Genomic DNA, 22179 nt, shown 5'->3' with positions numbered 1-22179 from the left:
GACTACGCCTTTGCCTGATCCTCTTGTACCTTGCCTTATCTCAGCAGCCAGAGAGGTTGAGTCGCTACTGGGTGGAATGACCTGGGGGTTACTGGCCGCAGCAAGTCCATCCCGCTTTGCGGCGGGCTCTGGTGAAAACCAGTAACTCCTTAGACTCTGTTCCCCTGGTACGGCCCATGTCTTCAGCTCTCTGACACAGCGGATCCACCACCAGCCTCCGCTACCAGCTACCAGCCCGGATCCTGACACCAGTGGCTAACATCTGATTGATGTTGAACACTTCCTTACAAACTGAAGATTCTATTTAGGTTTTCTCATGTAAGCATATAGTTATAGTATACAGTTATGGTCATGAAATACTTCTTAGCTTCAGCTATTCTATCTATAGGATTCAGCTAGCTTAACTTGTACATATTCAACTTGTTTCAAAATGTCAGTTCAGCCATCTAGTTTTCTATACCTTTGCTCATTTACCTTGATCCACAGATTACAATGATATTGTATATTATCTTACACTAAGTAAACCTGTGGTGCACTACCGGGTGAATGGTGGGACCACGGGTGTAGGTTGGTGGGATCTGATGTTATTAACCCCGGTGGTCGGATGGTATTAACCCCTATGTGTTTGTGACGCCAATGTGGTTTTTGGGTTCCGGAAGACCACACGCCCGCATTCTCCGCTATCATGGTTTAGTAGTGAATGAAGAGCGCAAAACCAGTTATGGTCAAATGGAGGCTTTACTGAGTAGAAGACAGGTGTAATTATCTTAACAGCTAAGGCCAGATTTCCCAGAGAGGTGGCCAGGACCCAGAGGAACTCGCAACTTTGTGGACCAATACTTGTAATAAACTTGACTTGTAATTAGACTTGACCTGACTATGTGCAGGACTTGAATAGTTTCAGTGACAGCAGACATAGACTTGAGACTTACTGGAGATACGGTAGCTTTTGTGGCCTTCCAGATGCTGATCACTTACCCTGAGTTCTCTGGTAGCTGATGTAATGTCCGTTTATTTGTTATTGTATTTTTCTGTTTAGGTGTGTATTCACACACTAGTTTGTTCATAGCAGTTTGCTATTCCACCTGGATAGGGAATGGTTAATGCTCTGAACGAATGAGAACTAGGGTGGAGTTATTTAGCCAGAGTTCTCCTGCATTCTGGTGCTGGTTATTGAGTGCAATACTACTATGTCTGTTTTTGCTATATTCTGACTATGTCTGCTTGAACATTTTCCTTGTATTTATCTTGTCATTTTATCTGGGTTTTTAGCATGATTATATAGCATGCTCCTTGTATTTTAGTCTGTGTTACATTAGTCGGTTTTAGGATTATGTCTGTTCAGCTTTGTCGGTATTCACACTATGTCTGAGTCTTGCTTGTTACCTGTGCCCTGTATGTTATATTCCGGTTCTGTAGTCTATTCAGACTCATCCGGTTCTAGTCTAATGTTTCATGTTTTGTATTTCCGTTTCCTACTGGGTCAGCATTTTTTCCACACGGTGGAGTGTGTCCGCTGGCCAGTAGCCTATTTGGCTTTATTATTAATGGCTACTCCTATAGTGGAGTAGGGAGTCCAGTTTGTATGTTCTGTGTCCCAGTGTGAACAGTGTCTTATATTTATATCCTGTTTGGTTGATCTGATCTTTGTCCTTTGTACTTGTACCTGTTTGTAAACAGTGCCCTGTGTTGCCTGTTCAGTTTAGTGTTTTGGCTCTCAGTTCTTCTGTTTATCCCCTTCATCTCCTGAATTCTACTGTATACTCATATCATGCCTAGTCTTGTTCATTTTATCATGTCTGACGTTTATCGGATGTCCGATTTATGAACTTTTGTTGTTTGTTAACTCACTATATTCTGCTCTGTTTGTGAGTTTATATTCTGCCCTGTTAGTATTTGTATTCTGTCTGATATATCTGGTTGTCTAGTAGTTTTCTGTTTCTGTTCTGGTCTGTGACCGACTATGTATATTATGTGTTTTTATCCCACTGCACTTTAGCGCAGGAGGGGACTGGCGCCCAGTTGTCGATCTATCATTTAGGATGGATGGGCAAGTAGGCAGGGAGAGATGTTTTAGGGTCAGTTTAGGGCTCACTCTCCCTGTCCCCCCAGTCAGTCCCTGACAGCTGAGCTCAGTAAGGTAGCTGGTGGTAAGTGTTGAGAGATAAGAGAGTGATAGTACAAGAGAGTGAACTGTAACGGCTGCCCCTTTAGAGGGCTGGACTAAAGCCCATTGGTCAAGCTCATGGTCATAGGTTAAGCTGGTGCTCTCTGGGAGTAAATGTGACAACAAATCAAGTGACTGCATAACATAACATGTGACAGACTTACAGGTCCTTGAGACCTCCCACAGGTCCACTATACTATCTTTACATAGGGATCCTGTCTATGCATTTAAGTGACATACACACCATATAAAACAACAGGGGGAGACCTTGCAGGGGAGCCCCCAGGTCATTGAGGGACTCAACCTGACAGGGCCACAGGTAGTACAGGACTGTGTACCTGTACTGGGACATCACAAACCCATGTTCTTTCTCCTCTTGCAATATATGTGATTTTTAGATACTCAACAATCCTATTCTTTATTATTGTCTCTATTACTTTCCCACTATTGATGCCAGGCTTACTGGCCTATAGTTGCCCGATTCTTTTCTACTACCTTTTTTTGTGAATAAGCACATTTGCTGATTTCCAATCTTCTGTAAATACTCATGTTAGCAATTTTATTTAACAAATGATTGCTAATGGTTTTGCTAGTACACTGCTAAGCTCTTTTAATAACTTGTGTGTATCCCATCAGGCACATGTTACTTGTTTGTCTCTACTATACACAGCTGAAATAGTACCTCTTCCTTTGTAAAAGACACACGTATCAAATGATTAATTACTGTATATACTCGAGTATAAGCCGACCCGAGTATAAGCCGAGACCCCTAATTTCAACCCAAAATCCCAGGAAAAGTTATTGACTCGAGTATAAGCCTAGGGTGGGAAATACCTCATCCCACCCTGTCATCATCCAGACCCGTCATTAACATCCTCATCATCATCCCCTTGTCATCATCCCACACATCCCCCCTTCATCATCCCCTTGTCATCATCCCACACATCCCCCCTTCATCATCCCCTTGTCATCATCCCACACATCCCCCCTTCATCATCCCCTTGTCATCATCCCACACATCCCCCCTTCATCATCCCCTTATCATCCCGCACATCCCCCCTTCATCATCCCCTTATCATCCCACACATCCCCCCTTCATCATCCCCTTATCATCCCACACATCCCCCCCTTCATCATCCCCTTGTAATCATCCCACACCCCCCCCTTCATCATCCCCACCCCCCTTCATCATCCCCACACCCCCCCTTCATCATCCTCTTCTCATCATTCGCCCTCAGTGGTCTTCAACCTGCGGACCTCCAGAGGTTTCAAAACTACAACTCCTAGCAAGCCCGGGCAGCCATCGGCTGTCCGGGCTTGCTGGGAGTTGTAGTTTTGAAACCTCCGGAGGTCCGCAGGTTGAAGACCACTGCGGCCTTCAACATCATCCAGCCCACTCTCACCCCCTTTAGTTCTGAGTACTCACCTCCGCTCGGCGCTGGTCCGGTCCTGCAGGGCTGTCCGGAGAGGAGGTGGTCCGGTGAGGAGGTGGTCCGGGCTGCTATCTTCACCGGGGGCGCCTCTTCTCCGCGCTTCCGGCCCGGAATAGAGGCGTTGCCTTGACAATGACGCAGAAGTACGTTGGCAATGAACGCACCTCTGCGTCGTTGTCACGGCAACGTGACTATTCTGAGGCCGGGCCCGAAGCGCTTAGAAGAGGCCTCCCCGGTGAAGATAGCAGCCCGGAACCAGTATCCCACCGGACCACCTCCTCTCCCGACAGTCCTGCAGGACCGGACCAGCGCCGAGCGGAGGTGAGTACTCAGAACTAAAGGGGGTGAGAGGGGGCTGGATGATGTTGAAGGCCGCAGTGGTCTTCAACCTGCGGACCTCCGGAGGTTTCAAAACTACAACTCCCAGCAAGCCCGGACAGCCGATGGCTGCCCGGGCTTGCTGGGAGTTGTAGTTTTGAAACCTCTGGAGGTCCGCAGGTTGAAGACCACTGCGGGTGGGGGAGTTCACACGAGTATAAGCCAAGGGGGGTGTTTTCAGCACGAAAAATCGTGCTGAAAAACTCGGCTTATACTCGAGTATATACGGTAGTCTTTCTCCTTAACTGAGGTCCTTTTCCTTAAAGGGGTGTTCCAGGCAAAACCTTTTTTTATATATATCAACTGGCTCCGGAAAGTTAAACAGATTTGTAAATTACTTCTATTAAAACTTCTATTAAAATCTTAATCCTTCCAATAGTTATTAGCTTCTGAAGTTTTCTGTCTAACTGCTCAATGATGATGTCACGTTCCGGGAGCTGTGCATGATGGGAGAATATCCCCATAGGAACTGCACAGCTCCCGGGACGTGAGTCATCAGAGACCAGTTAGACAGAAAACAACAACTCAACTTCAGAAGCTAATAACTATTGGAAGGATTAATATTTTTTTAATATAAGTAATTTACAAATCTGTATAACTTTCTGAAGCCAGTTGATGTATAAAAAAAAGTTTTGGCCTAGAATACCCCTTTAATTTTCCTCTGTAAAAACTAAACAGAAGTGTTCATTAAGGCAGTCCGTTAGCCATTTATGCTCTTCTATATTCCTATAAAGCTCTTTCAATAACATTTATTTGTTATTAATCTAATTCTTGTTTTGATTTCCTTTTTTCATTTATACATCTGAAAAATTTACTATCCCCATTTATCACTGACTGAGCTATTTTCTTTTCTGCTTGTGTTTATGTAAACCCACACCAGTATAAGATGTAAGTATATCTGTTTAATAGCCTTATGACCCTCTCAAAACTGTTGAAGATTAGCAAACAGCCAATAAACCGTTTGCAGTATAAGACTGTCTAGCTTAATTTTACTTTTTTTTTTCTGCTGCATACTTTATAAGGAACACTCAAACTCCGCCACACTTTGTGCTTCACTCTTAACAGACACTGTCTTTGTGGCCTGAAAACCATGTGCTTTAGTGGAAAATTTTACACATCAACTCATCTGTGTATCTTGAGGAAAGTTTGTCCTCTAATTCTGTATCTTCATGCATGGTATATTATCTAACACTATGTATTTCTTTACACAGTTTCTACTTCTTCTCTTTCAGATAACAGAACTTATCATTTTCAGGCTGAGGATGAGGCTGAGGCATTTGTGTGAGTAATAAAAGTATATATACAGTTAAAATGTATACCCTTTGTATTAAGAAACATGTTGAAATATGTTTTCAAACAAATTTCGGCAATTCTGTGCACATTATACAAAACAGAAACCGGCGCAGTTAACCTCTATCTAAACTATAAATTAATAGTGTCTCTACCTGGCTGAATTAGCCTAGTGCTCAATGCTGTACACATCACGTGTCACATAACAGAAAGTCTCTAACCGGTCACTCTCTTGGCTCCCGCAGGCTTTGCAGTGCCTGTCACTTCCCACAGTGGGAGCCACTTCCTTGCACACTGTGCAGAATGCATTTTCGCTCCCAAATAAGCGTCCGCCAGTAGTGCTGGGCGGTATGACCAAAAATGGATATCATAGTATTTTTCCAAATGATGGCGGTTTCACAGTATTTAACAGTATTTTTTTTACCATGTATGTACCAGCCGTGTATGTACCAGCTCATACATAAAGGTCCTGTAACTCATCCATGCTGTTTATGTAGGTATTGTCCCGAACCCTGAGTGTGCCTTCACTCCTTCCTCTACTATGTAGAGCCCTGCATGGGACTGGTTTTTCAATCCCGCTACCGGTGACTTTTATGACCAATCCCACCCGCTCCCGCTAAAATGTTTGTCCAATCCCGCCCGCTAACATAGGAATGTAGATACACTAGAGTGCAATACTAGTTGCAATTGCACTCTAGTGTATGTACAGATGTGAGTAGCAGTGAATGTGCAGATTCAGAGGCCCTAAGTCACTGACCGATGCAATGCTCTGCACATACCTGCCCTACAGGGATGTATGAGGGCAAATTTTTTGCGCTGTGGTCTGTACTTTTTATCGGTACCATTTTTGTTTTAATGGGACTTTTAGATACCTTTTTATTATATTTTATGGCATATAAAGTGACCAAAAAAACGCAATTCTGGACTTTAGTATTTTTTTTTTATGTGTACATGATCGACCGTGCAATTTAATTAACATAATTTTTTAATAGTTCAGACATTAAAACACGTGGCGATACCACATACTTTTTTATCTTATTATAATTTTTTTTTTACATTATTTTAGTTAAAAATGGGAAAGGAGGGGATTCAAGCTTTTATTAGGGAAGGGGTAAATGGGAAGGAGTCATTTTTTTTAATCACTTTATTTCACTTTTTTACTTTTTGTTATAGCCGGAGACAGCGCAGTGTAGCTACATGTACTTCCGGCTTTTTAACTTAAATGGGGATCGCAGCAGATCATTATCTGGAGATCTGTTGCGATCCGCAGTTATTAACTATACAAACCGGCAGTACATGCAGCTACACTGCGCTGCTGTCGGCTTCTATATACACTGCAATAATTCATAATCCCTGCCGGAACACGGGAGCTCTGATTGGTGGATAGCTATTGACCAATCAGAGCTCCCCTCTCCCGGCGGCGATTATGAATTATTATAGTGTATATAGAAGCTGGCGGCAGCGCAGTGTAGCTGCATGTACCGCCGGCTTTTTTACTTAAATGTGGATCGCAGCAGATCATTCTCTGGAGATCTGTTGCGATCCGCATTTATTAACTATACAAACCGGCAGTACATGCAGCTACACTGCGCTGCCGTCGGCTTCTATATACATTGTAATAATTCATAATCCCTGCCGGAACACGGGAGCTCTGATTGGTGGATAGCTATTGACTAATCAGAGCTCCCCTCTCCCGGCAGCGGGGATTATGAATTATGACAGTGTATATAGAAGCCAGTGGCAGCGTAGTGTAGCCGCATGTACCGCCGGCTTGTTATGTTTATAAATGCGGATTGCAGCCGGTCTCTGCAGAATGAACCGCTGCGATCTGCACCTCACCCCCAGACTATAACTCCCATCATGGGCAGAGTCTGTCCATGATGGGAGTAGTAGTCCTAAAAGTCCCACAGCCGGGGGATGTGCAAGTGCCATCCCTCAGTGCTGCGGTACTACAACTACTCCCATCATGGGACAAACTCTGTCCCATGATAGGAGTAGTAGTCCAAGGGCAGAGGGGCAAATCACTCTCCTGCGATCCGCATTTATTAACTAAGTCAGCGGCACATGCTACACTGCGCTGCCCGCCGGCTCCTATATAAAGTTCTTATAATTCATAATCCCCGCTGGAAGAGGGGAGCTCTGCTTGGTGGATAGCTATTGACCAATCAGAGCTCCCGTGTTCCGGCGGCGGGGATTATGAATTATGACATTGTATACAGGAGCTCGCCGCAGCGCAGTGAAGCTGCATGTACCGCCAGCTTGTATAGTTAATAAATGCGGATCGTAGCAGGTCTCTGAATAATGACCTGCTGCGATCTGCATCTCAGCCCCTGAACTACAACTGCCATCGTGGGCAGAGTCTGTCCATGATGGGAGTAGCAGTCCTTACTGTGTCAAAATAGACACTTTGGTACGTGTCCTCCGAGGCGGTGTATATTTGCGCAAGAAAATGGAGTGTGCGCATTTTTTTGCGCAAAAAATAACGCAATTAATAAATTCGATTCTACAGTAGAAAGTGCTCTATGGTAAACTTAACCGTAGACAAGGGGACGAAAAATTATATCAAAATTTGCGCAAAAAAACTCTTGCGCAAATTTTTGCACAAAAAATATAGACACAAAACAGCTCTATATATAATGATAAATTCTCCCCATTGTCCCTATCTGCATACATTGTCTCTCTCTCTCTCTCTCTGCACACATTTTCCCCCGTTTCACACATTTTCCCCCATTTCGCACATTGTCCCCCTCTCTGCATGCATTGGGGGGAATATTCAAAGACTTGTGTTATTAGGGCTCTTTTTTTTGCACTGCAAAGAGTGTTAACTGCGCCTCATATTCAGAAGTGTGTTTGGGCTTTTGAAAATTTGGGGCAAATAACACAAAAAGCTAATAATTTAACACCAAGTATACTTAGTATTAGCTGCGACACCTTTGAAAATAGGGTTGCTAATAGCACAAAAAGCCTAAGCATGCCCTAACCACTCCCCTTTAAAAAAAATTGGCTAACAAGGTGCTAAATCAGGTGCTAAATATCTGATTATGTGGTGCTAATAGTGTGCGCTACATTTTAAGCAAATGTGGCGCAGCTAAGGCAAAAAAATTGTGTTAAATTCTTTGAATATCCCCCCCCTCCATTGTCCTCCTTTTGACACACATCTTCGCCCTCTTTACACACATTGCCCCCCTCTCTCTGCACAAGTTGCCCCTTCTCTTTTTACACATTGCTTGCCCCCCCCCCCCCCTTTCTACACATTGGGGTAGATTCATCAAAACCAGTGTAGAGGAAGAGTGGTTCAGTTGCCCATAGCAACCAATCAGATTGCTTCTTTCATTTTTAACAAGACCTTTGAAAAATGAAAGAAGCAATCGGATTGGTTGCTATGGGTAACTGGGCAACATTTATTCTGCACAGGTATTGATAAATATCCCATATTGTCCCTTCTTTCCACACATTGTCCTCCACTTTTCACAGATTGTCCCCCTCTCCACAAATCCACTAATTACTCAGCATGCACTTAAATGGGCACTGTCATTAAAACTTATTTTTGCTATTGCACTCCTAATGATAAATAAGAAATCTTTCTAATGTACTTTAGTTTTCTATGTTATATTTGTGTTTAAAAAGGCTGCCACTAGTTGTCTCCCTACTTATCCAGAGCACATTTCCCCTCATCTCTTGCACAGACTTTGGACTCCTGCTGGCCTGTCAGAAGTCCAAAATCAGGAAATGCAATCTGAAGTGCTGAGGGGTATGTGTGCAGCCTTAGCCAATCATAGCTCATCTCACACTGAACTGCTCTGGGCTGTGTGTAGCAGAGTGAGAGAGGAAGTTCTCCCCTGTATGGCTTCAGATGATGTCACACCTGCTGAGTAACGCCCCTTCCCAGTCTGTGAATCTGACTGAGACTGAGCAGAAAATGCAGGGCAATATCAAGGTAGAAAACTAACAAAATAATAAAGATAAAGGCAGGGGGTGGTTTATTATGATGGGGGCAATGAACTGGGAGGATTATAACATTTGACAAGATGATGACAGGTACTCTTTAACGCTAACACTGATCATCCACTCACCCTTAAACGGGTATTCTAGGATTTTTTTTATTTGACTATGCTACAGGGGCTGTAAAGTTAGTGTAGTTCATAATATAGTGTCTGTACCTGTGTGTGATGGTTTTCTCACAATTCTTCTGTGATTTTCGCCCCAATATTTATTTTTAACAGCATACAAAATTAATCAGGTCTTGGGTTTTCCCAAGTTGCTGTGCATCGAGACGTGACATCACTAGGTAATGACAGGGAGCCTGTCTGCTTCAATGGGTGGAGCGACTGCTGAGTGCGAGAGAGATCATTTTGCAACAGCTGTAGGCACCCTGGCTAGAGAACATTGGTCTTTTGAATGGAATACAACTAATTTGTGTTTCAATGGGTGGGGTGGCTAATGTGTGGAAGGGAGAAAAGTGATCTCACACTTACAAACTATGGAACTATGGAATGTGTAGTTTGAGAACGAAATCCAACGGGAAATACCAGTTCACAAAAAGATAGCCACAGCGTTATGGTAATCTCACAACATAGCCATTTAACCCTCAGAAAAGCACAGATTATTCCTAAGCATGTACATTACTGTCTGGCAGGTAAATACTAAAATCACCTTATGGTGGATAATCCCTTTAAGGGTATGTTCACACTGTGGAATCCCCACGGAATTCCGTGAGTAAAACATTACCATCAGTGTGAATGGGTTTCCGCGAGACCGCGGAATTTCAGCTGCGGACAATTCCGCTGCTGAAATTGTTCCGCGCAAAGAAAGAACATGTTCATTCTTTGCACGGAAGTCCGCGAACACTGCATAGCTGTCAATGGTGACGGCGCAGTGCCGCGCGGTCCTGCCGCCACCGGCTGCCAGTCTGAATCTCCGCTTGCTGAATTCTGCGAGCGGAGATTCCGTTCACACTCTGTAGTGTGAACATACCCTTACACTCATCGTCCACTCTATCATATCCGGCCTCCATGCATCACAAGCACAACATTCTCACTTACCATCCAGGCCATCACTGTTAACATATCCAGTGTGTTTTCTAACACATTGAAATTTTTAACAGAAGTGACGTCCAGGCATTCCCTTTTGTGCCTGCGATGAGCTGATTTACTGCTCCGCAACACAACCCTCCACACTGCCTCTCAGCGCTGCCACACAGTGAAGAATAGAGGAATATAACATATATTTAAACAGGTATTATTTCATTACATCATTTTATTTATTAAACAAAAAAAATTTGACCATATCCCTTTGAATGGGCACTCTCATTAAAACATATTTTTGCTATTTAACTCCTTATGGTAAATAAAAAATATTTCTAATATACTTTGTTTAAAATAAAAATGAAGTTTTCTATGTTTTATTCGTGCTTAAAAAAACTCAAGAGCACATTTTTCCCCATCTTATACACAGACATTGGACCGAAACCCAAACACAGAAAGTGCAACCTGGAGTGCTGAGGTGGTGGTGGTGGTGGTGGGGGGGGGGGGGGGGGGGGTCCAACTAACAGCATATGGCAGTTAAGTGTGAGAGGAGCTATGATTGGATGAGGCTGGACCCCCCCCCCCCCCCTCAGCACTCTCCAGGCTGTACTTCCTGTGTTTGGACTTTGGTCCAAAGTCTATGTATAAGATTGGGGAAAATGTGCTCTTGAGCTTTTTTAATAAAACATACAAAACTAAAAAATTTTTAAACAAAGTATATTAGAAATATTTTTTATTTACCATAAGGAGTGCAATACCAAAACATGTTTTAATGAGAGTTACCCTTTAACAAAGAGCATCTAAGGCAAAAATGATGAATATTCATTCAATCAAGCCACAAGGTAGAATGCATCTTGACAGGTGATTTATGATGTTACTAAAGTCATGTTAGGAGATGCTTCACTGCAGACTTCTCCTTTTCCATGGTATCCATTGTGGTGATCAGCTGGTTTAGCTTCTGACAGAAATTTCCTCTGACAAACTTTTTCCTTGCAGTAGTCATAATCTGAATGGCTGTGTTTGTGTAACAGGGATAGCTTGCCAGAGGGAGAACCCGCCTCTATGATGATGACACAACCTATGAAAAGGGAAACTTTTAGCTGCAGATCATGCCCAGAGTTTAGGTGTCAAAGAAGCTGTATGAACCGCATTATGCTCACCTTCTTCCTCCACCACTTCTCCCTGCATTGACTGATTGACATGGAAAGCTCAGTACTGGAAGACAAGCCCGGTACATCAGTCATGCATTGCAGGGCGGGGTAGAGGAGAGAGCAGCAGAAAATCCTGCGCATCATATCCTGCACATCAAATCTGCGTACATGTGAACGTTCCCTAAAAGAGTATTCCGCTGAGTAACATCTTATACCTTATCCAAAGTATAGGGGATAAGATGTCTTATCACTGGGTTCCCGCCTGCAGCAGTGTCCAGGACATGGAAGCTTGGAGCTTCTGTGTTCGTGACACATTCATGTCTATGGGAGGGAGCATGATGGCTAGTACATAGCCATCACGCCTCCTCCAATAGGCATGAATAGAGGGGGCGTGGTGGCGGTAGTCGTCAGTCATCTGGCACAGAACAGAGTTCGCACTGTGTACCAGATGACTGGGGTACCGCAGTGGAGTTTGCGGGAGTCGATTAGACATCTTATTCCCTATCCTTTGGATAGGGGATTAGATGTTTTCTTGTAGAGTACCCCTTTAATCTAGAACTGACAGATTCCCTTTAATTTAAGAGGAATACTCAGTGTAGGCTTATTTTGATGTGTCCACTTAAATGTGTCAATATACAGTGATGGGAATGGAGTAAAGAAGAGCGCAAACTGGGTCATGCAGGGGAATATTGCCGATACATTGTGATATGATGAGTTTTTTACTTTAATATATACATAGAACAAGAGATTTATATGCTTCTTGTTCATTTTTTCTTTCACTTTTTATAAAGATGGATATCAGTGCTTCAGAACAGCAAAGATGAGTCCCTGAATGCAGCCTTCAGTGGATCAAATGACAACTCCAACCAACTGGCAAAGCAGATTATTAATGAGATTAGGTCCATACCGGGAAACCAAGTGTGCTGTGACTGTGGAGCTCCTGGTAATCCATCTTGTTGTCCTTGTATCCTTTCTACACTATGTCATCTTTCTCATTTAATAGTTTGCATTTTTATACTTGCTTCATCCTTCCCTTTTCTATTTTTTATGTGATTTTATAGAGCCCTCCTGGGTATCCACAAATTTAGGAATCCTTATCTGCATTGAGTGTTCTGGGATTCATCGTGACTTAGGAGTGCGCTACTCCCGAGTCCAGTCTTTAACTCTTGACTTACTTAGCACTTCTGAACTCTTAGTAGGTATCACATTATATTTCAACTCATCACTCTTCCCATATATCATGTTCTAAATGTTATTATACCTTAGTTTTGCCCTTTGTTTCTTTAGATTGCAGTTTCAACTGGAAATACCAAATTCAATGACATTTTTGAAGTCATTCTTCCAACACCTAGTCCTAAACCCAAACCCTGCAGTGACATGTAAGTACAGGTGAACTTTCTTGCACACAAGGGTTATTATATATATTTCTTTAACATGTATCGGTCAAATAATGTAAATAGCACTTTGTAACAAGCCTAAAGCAGTATGATATTTAGGTGCCAATATTTATTAAAGTGCTATTCCAGCCTTTAAAAACTTATCCCCTATCCACAGGATAGAGGATAATTGCCTGATCTCCAGAAGACGGCCCCATCTCTTCCCACTTACATGGAGCAGTGGGTCAGCACGCACTCCATGCATTGTCTATGGGAGCGCCAGAGCTACCCAAGCACTGTACTTGGGTATCTCCGGGTCTTCCAATGACAATACAAAGAGCGTGTGCCAACACACGGTTCCATGCAGTGGAAAGAGACGGGGCCCTTTATACCTAAATTTCCATACATTGAGGACTAGACAAAGTAAAGTTAGTGGGATAGAGTTTTTCATACCTAAGTCATGCACAAATCCATAAAATTCTGATACTTACAAGTCAAATACGATGTAAAAGTATGAAAAATGAATGGACTAAAAAAGTACCCATTGAGTATTTGATAGATACACACACATATTATATCTTCTATGGAAGTATTAGGATAATGTTAGAGTAAAAACCAATTGCATGATGTATGAAAGAAGAAACATATGTTGTTTCAGAGGATCACACAAAACAACTTATAAGTACTTATGACACATGCTGACACAAACGGACAGAAAGGTAAAGCTTCCCCATAGTTATCAATGATTGTAGAAATGTTGGTGATCACATTCAGAATATCTTGCCCATAGTAAGACTTCATGCTAGAGTCTATGTAGAAATCCATATTTTGAATCAAAATTGTGGCACATCTTTAAAGCTGCCTTTTAAAGAAAATCTGTCATCAGTATCACCCGCTCTAACCTGTCATACAGGCTTGTAGTGCGGGTGATATTGATCAAAATTATACTTACGGCATCCGGAACCGCCATGCCATTCTGCCGTCATTGGCTATGATTGGCTATATGTCTAGCTGGCCCCCAGAATGATGTAATCACCAGAGGGTATAAAAGGACAAACAACCGCCATTTTCACAGTCACTAGCCTGTACCTCTGATGAAGCTCATTGAGAGTGAAACTAGTTAGGGGGCAGTGTCTGTTAAGATTTAAATATCAGTGTTGTCACAGTCTATAGCCTAAGGGCTGCAGCCCTAGGCTAATCTAATACAACTCATAGTATATATGACAAGTGTGGTCAGCAAAGCTTGTATGTATTGTATGTAATTTATACCCAATATATATTAACACTATCCGAGTACGTCATACCATCCAGTAAACCGTGACAATATAGGTCTTTCTAAACTCACTTCATTTTAAATGCACAATGAAAGTTTTATTAGGGATTATTTGGCATAATTGTGCCTGGTTGGTGTGAATTGCCTTCCCTAATAAGGATATTTTTGTTTGTATATAGATCAGTATCACCCGCACTACAAGCTTGTATGACAGGTTAGTGCGGGTGATACTGATGACAGATTTCCTTTAATAAAATATAAAGGCCCTCTAAAGGCCATATTTAAATTTATGCCATAAATATAGGACTACAAATACTGTCTGATATTAAAGAGGTTTTCCAGGTAAATATAATATATACTATCTGCCTCCTCCTGCTGTAAAATAATAAAAGACCCCATACTTACCTCCCCTGCCCCCCCAGTGTTGCAGCTGTTAGATCTTTTGGTCCCAGGTTCTGTGCTGTTCTTTCCCCTACCAATGATATCCTGCTCCTTGCTTAGCCAATCAGACGTCATCGGAGAGTAAAAGAACAGTACTGGAAGATGTGAAAAACTGCAGTGTTGAGAGAGTAGGGGAGGTAAGTATGCATTTTTTTTTATTGTTTTATGGCACAGGGAGACACATAGTAATATTTTGCTCTGTCTTAGTCGTATGTACATGGATTATTTCAGTAGGGATTATTGTGTTTTAATAGGGCTTCCAGGAAAGATTACATAACTGCAAAATATGTTGAACACAACTTTGTGGACAAGGAAAGAGGCAATGCTCTGCATGGAATCAGAGAAGCTATTCAACGGCATGACTTGATGGCCTTACTTCAAAGCATGGCGAGTGGGACAGATCTGAGTAAACCTCTTCATCCTGTGGACAATCAGGTATTTATGAGACCTATTAGAATACAACAGCCTTATGTGAATATCCTTGTATACATTTAAAATTTTTGTTTTTCCTATTACAAAAGGATTATTTGGAGTATCCTCTTCACTTTGCTGTCTATATGAGTGAGAGAAATTCCCTTCCAATAGTAGACTTCCTCATCCAAAATGGGTATGTATATTTGCATACTTAGGCGCCACAATGAAGTGTATAATTTAATGTATATAGTATTTATGTATATATAATATATATATTTTACCGGATGAATGGCTCTGCTTTCACAGGGGAGCTCTGGATAAAGTTACAGCAGATGGACAAACAGCTCTGCATTATGCGGTCAAATATAATAAACCAGATTGCATCAGGCTTCTCCTGAGAGCAAAGGCATCTGTGAATACTGGTAAGCACATGTCTCTACTCCATTCCAGTGTTCAGATATATTCTTTACACTCTCTATTGAAACTCTCACCTTATTCTAACACTTATCTAGTAGATATAAAAGCATTTTTATAAGGGATTATAAAGTTTTTTTATACAACAAAATCACATAATATTACAACACTTTACTTACATTTCTTATGAACCAGCAGGTAGTGAATAGAGCCTGCGTGTAGGGCAGGGTATGAGACAAGATCATATTATTGTATGGTCATTCTACTGTTACATAGTTGCACAGTTTGTGAGGCTGAAAAAAGACATACGTCCATCCAGTTCAGCCTGTTATCCTATAGTGTTAATCTAGAGGAAGGCAAAAAAAAAACAATAAGGTAGAAGCCAATTTTCCTTATTTTAGAGAAAAAATTCAGTTCTTGACGTTTAATCTGAAAACCAGAATAAATCCCTTTGTGGTGGCCAAGTGCGAGCTGTACCAGCTGCTACAACAAACATAGGCTACATTCACACTGCCGGTTATCTCCATAGGCTACATTCACACTGCTGGTTATTTTAGAATCGAGAAAAGCCGGAGAAAAAATTGTGCTTGCACCGTCTTTTTCTCCGGCTTTTCTCTCTGAAAATAACGGTGCCTGACGGACCCCGTTGACTATAATGAGGTCCATCAGGATCCGTTATTGGCCGTTTTGACCCGTCAAAATTACGGCTGTCAAACTGGAAGAAAAAATGGAGTTTGCTGGCTGTATTTGACAGGTCATACCAGCAGTGTGAAAGGGGCCTTAGTCAAGTGGCTAAAGTATACTAAGGTTTGCTGGACAATAAAATGTGTACGTAAAGTGCTGATGGCCTATAACTTTTATTTTAATTTGCATGTGCATATTATTTTATTTCTCTGGTAATATTCTGCATATTCTGAGTTTCTTTCAGCGTGCAAAGGGTAACATTTTGCAAAAATGACATTGCATTTGCAAAAGATGTGAAGAGAGCAGAATTAGTCACATGTCCAAGCTCCTATCTAATAAATTCAGGAGGTGTACATACTCCTCCCCTTAGCCTGGGAACAAGTGGTACTTGTTTTTTTTAGTCAGTCTGAGTTTTAGCCCTAGTACAGCCAGGAGAACAGCCCTCAGCTCTGCTATCCTGAGGAGATTAGAGTTGCGTTTTGACTTTGCTAGGTTTAGTAATTTGTGTGATACAGATTCTGAATATGGCTAGGTGCACAAGGCCTTAGGGGGGAAGGAATGAAGTTGATGCTAAAGCTGGCCATACACATAAGACAGCCCCGTCTCTTGTTCTACTATGTAACATGCATAGGTTTAAAGATCACCTATCATGATCTAAACTCTCCCTAATCCCCCCCCCCCATCTGTCCCTGACTTTCACTGACACTATCCCTGTGTTTCTTTTCATTCTACCCCTCTTTCTACCTGATTTATTGTCTTCTTGGCTGCTCATTCAGAGGAAGGTGTGAGAGAGGAAGAGAGAGTGGCCCAGCATTGAGGCTGTGAACACAGCAGCTGGCAGCTCTGAATCTTATCCTCTCTGTTTACAACTACATGTGCAGAGAGAAGAAAGATTGGAGCTCAGATAGTAAAATGAATGAGGACATGCAATAAGGTAGAGTCAGGAGTATGCCCTACTGTGCTACGAGCACAGTGCTGGCTCCTGCCTGTCTGATTCACAGGCAGGGAGCAGTGCTGAGCTTGTCTGTGTCCCGGCTGCAGTCTGAGATTTTGGACTCCAGCATGAGTCTGAAATCTATATAAAAGGCTTGTGGCCTGGACTGGTAGGGAGACCCCTAGTGGTCTTTTTTTTAAAGTGGAAAATTAAATAGAAAGAAGCATATTTTTTAATAACATGCTATTGGAAAGTTATTCTGCATACATTAATCTATAATATATCAAAACATTTTTTGATGAAAGGTATCCTTTAAGGATTTAAATGCTGACACGACTCCAAAGTGAAGAGTCCCAGTCAGTAGCCAGGATTAGCACCAGTGTGGGAGAAGAAAAAACAAGAGACCGGAGGGGGCGCCACGTGTGATACCGTTTAGGAAATGAGAAGATGAGAGGAGAAGGAGATGCTGGGCATATATACCCCTTAGGTAGTAGCTTCTCACCTTAGAGCAAGTTTAAACTTGCATATCACCCCACACAGTGGGATTAATAAAAGAGAGCCGGAACCTCTGTTAGGCCTGAGGTTGCAGGTGAGGTAGAACCATCTCCTGGAGAAAGGCAAGAAGTGGTCGAGCAAAAAAAAAAAAAAAAAGAAAACCTCTGTGTGGCGCTGCTGGTTTCGTGGATAGGTGTAATGAACCAAATCCGGAGAAGAGTAGATTTAAAAGCAGGGAGGTTTATTGCACAACAATAAAGCCAGTGCAGAATAGGGTTACGCGTTTCGGGGGAGCCATCCTCTTCTTTAGATTTTTTTTTTTTTTTTTGCTCGACCACAGGATTAGCACCTGGCATCTTTTCACTGCAAGACACAACCTTGGTCTTTGTGGACCCTCTCCTTTCATGTGCATATGGATGTCCCCCTGGCTTATTGTCATATATGCGTTATATTCACTTTCTACTGTGAGCTATTCTGGGGGTTCTTTCAGCACTTTGTGTAATAAGGGCTCACATATTGATTTTATTATGTTATTCTTTTCAAGCCACTGCCACTTATGTACATTTAGCCCTGGCTATATTTGTACTATGGCCATATATATGCAACTTGGAGTTACTGCAATTTATTATAGTTATGGTTGACATGATATATATGTGGGCTGGCATTTTGCCCATTCTGAATAGTATGTGACTTGAAGTCCTTAAAGTAGATTTGTCATCTGGTACACACCAAACAGTTTGTAATTTATTTTACAAGAATTATGTTTTTCTGTGTTTGATTTTCCCATATCCACTTATCCGACATGCAGATAGAAACACATTGGAAATTTTGCGTACATAAGGGGAAATTGCTTGGTGTAGGCTAATGTGTTAAAAGGGGTTCTCCAGTGGAAAACTTTTTTTTTTTTTTTTAATCAACTGGTGCCAGAAAGTTAAACAGATTTGTAAATTACTTCTATTCAAAAATCTTAATCCTTCCAGTACTTATTAGCTACTGAATACTACAGAGGAAATTACAGTGGTCCCTCAACATACGATGGTAATTCGTTCCAAACGACCCATCGTTTGTCGAATCCATCGTATGTTGAGGGATTCGTGCAATGTAAAAAGTGCATGTTACGCCGAGCGCTCCGGGTCCCCGCTCCTCCCCGGAGCGCTCGCTTCACTCCCTCCGCTGCAGCGCTCCGGTCACGTCCTCTGACCCGGGGCGCTGCGATCCCGCTGCCAGCCGGGATGCGATTCGCGATGCGGGTAGCGCCCGCTCGCGATGCGCACCCCGGCTCCCCTACCTGACTCGCTCCCCGTCTGTTCTGTCCCGGCGCGCGCGGCCCCGCTCCCTAGGGCGCGCGCGCGCCGGGTCTCTGCGATTTAAAGGGCCACTGCGCCGCTGATTGGCGCAGTGGTTCCAATTAGGGTTTTCACCTGTGCACTTCCCTATATTACCTCACTTCCCTTGCACTCCCTTGCCGGATCTTGTTGCCTTAGTGCCAGTGAAAGCGTTCCTTGTGTGTTCCTTGCCTGTGTTTCCAGACCTTCTGCCGTTGCCCCTGACTACGATCCTTGCTGCCTGCCCCGACCTTCTGCTACGTCCGACCTTGCTTCTGCCTACTCCCTTGTACCGCGCCTATCTTCAGCAGCCAGAGAGGTGAGCCGTTGCTAGTGGATACGACCTGGTCACTACCGCCGCAGCAAGACCATCCCGCTTTGCGGCGGGCTCTGGTGAAAACCAGTAGTGGCTTAGAACCGGTCCACTAGCACGGTCCACGCCAATCCCTCTCTGGCACAGAGGGTCCACTACCTGCCAGCCGGCATCGTGACAGTAGATCCGGCCATGGATCCCGCTGAAGTTCCTCTGCCAGTTGTCGCTGACCTCACCACGGTGGTCGCCCAGCAGTCACAACAGATAGCGCAACAAGGCCAACAGCTGTCTCAACTGACCGTTATGCTACAACAGTTGCTACCACAGCTTCAGCAGTCATCTCCTCCGCCAGCTCCTGCACCTCCTCCGCAGCGAGTGGCCGCTCCTGGGATACGCTTATCCTTGCCGGATAAATTTGATGGGGACTCTAAGTTTTGCCGTGGCTTTCTTTCCCAATGTTCCCTGCATCTGGAGATGATGTCGGACCTGTTTCCCACTGAAAGGTCTAAGGTGGCTTTCGTAGTCAGTCTTCTGTCCGGAAAAGCCCTGTCATGGGCCACACCGCTCTGGGACCGCAATGACCCCGTCACTGCCTCTGTACACTCCTTCTTCTCGGAAATCCGAAGTGTCTTTGAGGAACCTGCCCGAGCCTCTTCTGCTGAGACTGCCCTGTTGAACCTGGTCCAGGGTAATTCTTCCGTTGGCGAGTATGCCGTACAATTCCGTACACTTGCTTCAGAATTGTCCTGGAATAATGAGGCCCTCTGCGCGACCTTCAAAAAAGGCCTATCCAGCAACATTAAAGATGTTCTGGCCGCACGAGAAATTCCTGCTAATCTACATGAACTTATTCACCTAGCCACTCGCATTGACATGCGTTTTTCTGAAAGGCGTCAGGAACTCCGCCAAGATATGGACTCTGTTCGCACGAGGCGTTTCGTCTCCTCGGCTCCTCTCTCCTCTGGTCCCCTGCAATCTGTTCCTGTGCCTCCCGCCGTGGAGGCTATGCAGGTCGACCGGTCTCGCCTGACACCTCAAGAGAGGACACGACGCCGTATGGAGAACCTCTGCCTGTACTGTGCTAGTACCGAACACTTCCTGAGGGATTGTCCTATCCGTCCTCCCCGCCTGGAAAGATGTACGCTGACTCCGCACAAAAGTGAGACAGTCCTTGATGTCTACTCTGCTTCTCCACGTCTTACTGTGCCTGTGCGGATGTCTGCCTCTGCCTTCTCCTTCTCTACAGTGGCCTTCTTGGACTCTGGATCTGCAGGAAATTTTATTTTGGCCTCTCTCGTCAACAGGTTCAACATCCCGGTGACCAGTCTCGCCAGACCCCTCTACATCAATTGTGTAAATAATGAAAGATTGGACTGTACCATACGTTTCCGCACGGAGCCCCTTCTTATGAGCATCGGATCTCATCATGAGAGGATTGAACTTTTGGTCCTCCCCAATTGCACCTCGGAGATTCTCCTTGGACTTCCCTGGCTTCAACTTCATTCCCCAACCCTGGATTGGTCCACTGGGGAGATCAAGAGTTGGGGGTCCTCTTGTTCCAAGAACTGTCTAAAACCGGTTCCCAGTAACCCTTGCCGTAACTCTGTGGTTCCTCCAGTAACCGGTCTCCCTAAGGCCTATATGGACTTCGCGGATGTTTTCTGCAAAAAACAAGCTGAGACTCTACCTCCTCACAGGCCTTATGATTGCCCTATCGACCTCCTCCCGGGTACTACTCCACCCCGGGGCAGAATTTATCCTCTCTCTGCCCCAGAGACTCTTGCCATGTCCGAATACGTCCAGGAGAATCTAAAAAAGGGCTTTATCCGTAAATCCTCCTCTCCTGCCGGAGCCGGATTTTTCTTTGTGTCCAAAAAAGATGGCTCCCTACGTCCTTGCATTGACTACCGCGGTCTTAATAAAATCACGGTTAAGAACCGCTACCCCTTACCCCTCATCTCTGAACTCTTTGATCGCCTCCAAGGTGCCCACATCTTCACTAAATTGGACTTAAGAGGCGCCTATAACCTCATCCGCATCAGAGAGGGGGACGAGTGGAAAACGGCATTTAACACCAGAGATGGACACTTTGAGTATCTGGTCATGCCCTTTGGACTGTGCAATGCCCCTGCCGTCTTCCAAGACTTTGTCAATGAAATTTTTCGTGATCTGTTATACTCCTGTGTTGTTGTATATCTGGACGATATCCTAATTTTTTCTGCCAATCTAGAAGAACACCGCCAGCATGTCCGTATGGTTCTTCAGAGACTTCGTGACAACCAACTCTATGCCAAAATTGAGAAATGTCTGTTTGAATGCCAATCTCTTCCTTTTCTAGGATATTTGGTCTCTGGCCAGGGACTACAGATGGATCCAGACAAACTCTCTGCCGTCTTAGATTGGCCACGCCCCTCCGGACTCCGTGCTATCCAACGCTTTTTGGGGTTCGCCAATTATTACAGGCAATTTATTCCACATTTTTCTACCATTGTGGCTCCTATCGTGGCTTTAACCAAAAAAAATGCTGATCCCAAGTCCTGGCCTCCTCAAGCAGAAGACTCCTTTAAACGACTCAAGTCTGCCTTTTCTTCGGCTCCCGTGCTCTCCAGACCTGACCCTTCCAAACCCTTCCTATTGGAGGTTGATGCCTCCTCAGTGGGAGCTGGAGCTGTTCTTCTACAAAAAAATTCTTCCGGGCATGCTGTCACTTGTGGTTTTTTCTCTAGGACCTTCTCTCCAGCGGAGAGGAACTACTCCATCGGGGATCGAGAGCTTCTAGCCATTAAATTAGCACTTGAGGAATGGAGGCATCTGCTGGAGGGATCAAGATTTCCTGTTATTATCTACACCGACCACAAGAACCTCTCCTACCTCCAGTCTGCCCAACGGCTGAATCCTCGCCAGGCCCGGTGGTCTCTGTTCTTTGCCCGATTTAATTTTGAGATTCACTTTCGTCCTGCCGATAAGAACATTAGGGCCGATGCTCTCTCTCGTTCCTCGGATGCCTCAGAAGTTGATCTCCCTCCGCAACACATCATTCCACCTGACTGCCTGATCTCCACTTCTC

The 22179-nt window shown here is 43.8% G+C and overlaps 1 protein-coding gene across 2 annotated transcripts in view; it reads left to right on the top strand.

Annotated features, from left to right (window-relative positions):
• LOC130356191 (arf-GAP with SH3 domain, ANK repeat and PH domain-containing protein 3-like) overlaps nt 1-22179 on the top strand; it is a 151183-nt gene that overhangs the window by 77638 nt on the left and 51366 nt on the right. For both annotated transcript variants that reach the window (XM_056557348.1, XM_056557347.1), the window contains exons 13-19: nt 5211-5259; nt 12235-12386; nt 12505-12638; nt 12731-12822; nt 14788-14968; nt 15055-15140; nt 15254-15369. In XM_056557348.1, coding sequence (XP_056413323.1) covers nt 5211-5259; nt 12235-12386; nt 12505-12638; nt 12731-12822; nt 14788-14968; nt 15055-15140; nt 15254-15369 — 810 coding nt within the window. The remainder of the gene's footprint in view (nt 1-5210; nt 5260-12234; nt 12387-12504; nt 12639-12730; nt 12823-14787; nt 14969-15054; nt 15141-15253; nt 15370-22179) is intronic.

Source organism: Hyla sarda, chromosome 2 (genome assembly GCF_029499605.1).
Source record: "Hyla sarda isolate aHylSar1 chromosome 2, aHylSar1.hap1, whole genome shotgun sequence".
NCBI classification, from domain to species: domain Eukaryota; kingdom Metazoa; phylum Chordata; class Amphibia; order Anura; family Hylidae; genus Hyla; species Hyla sarda.
Note: the sequence above shows the minus strand (reverse complement) of the source record. Positions and strands in the feature narration are given on the sequence as shown.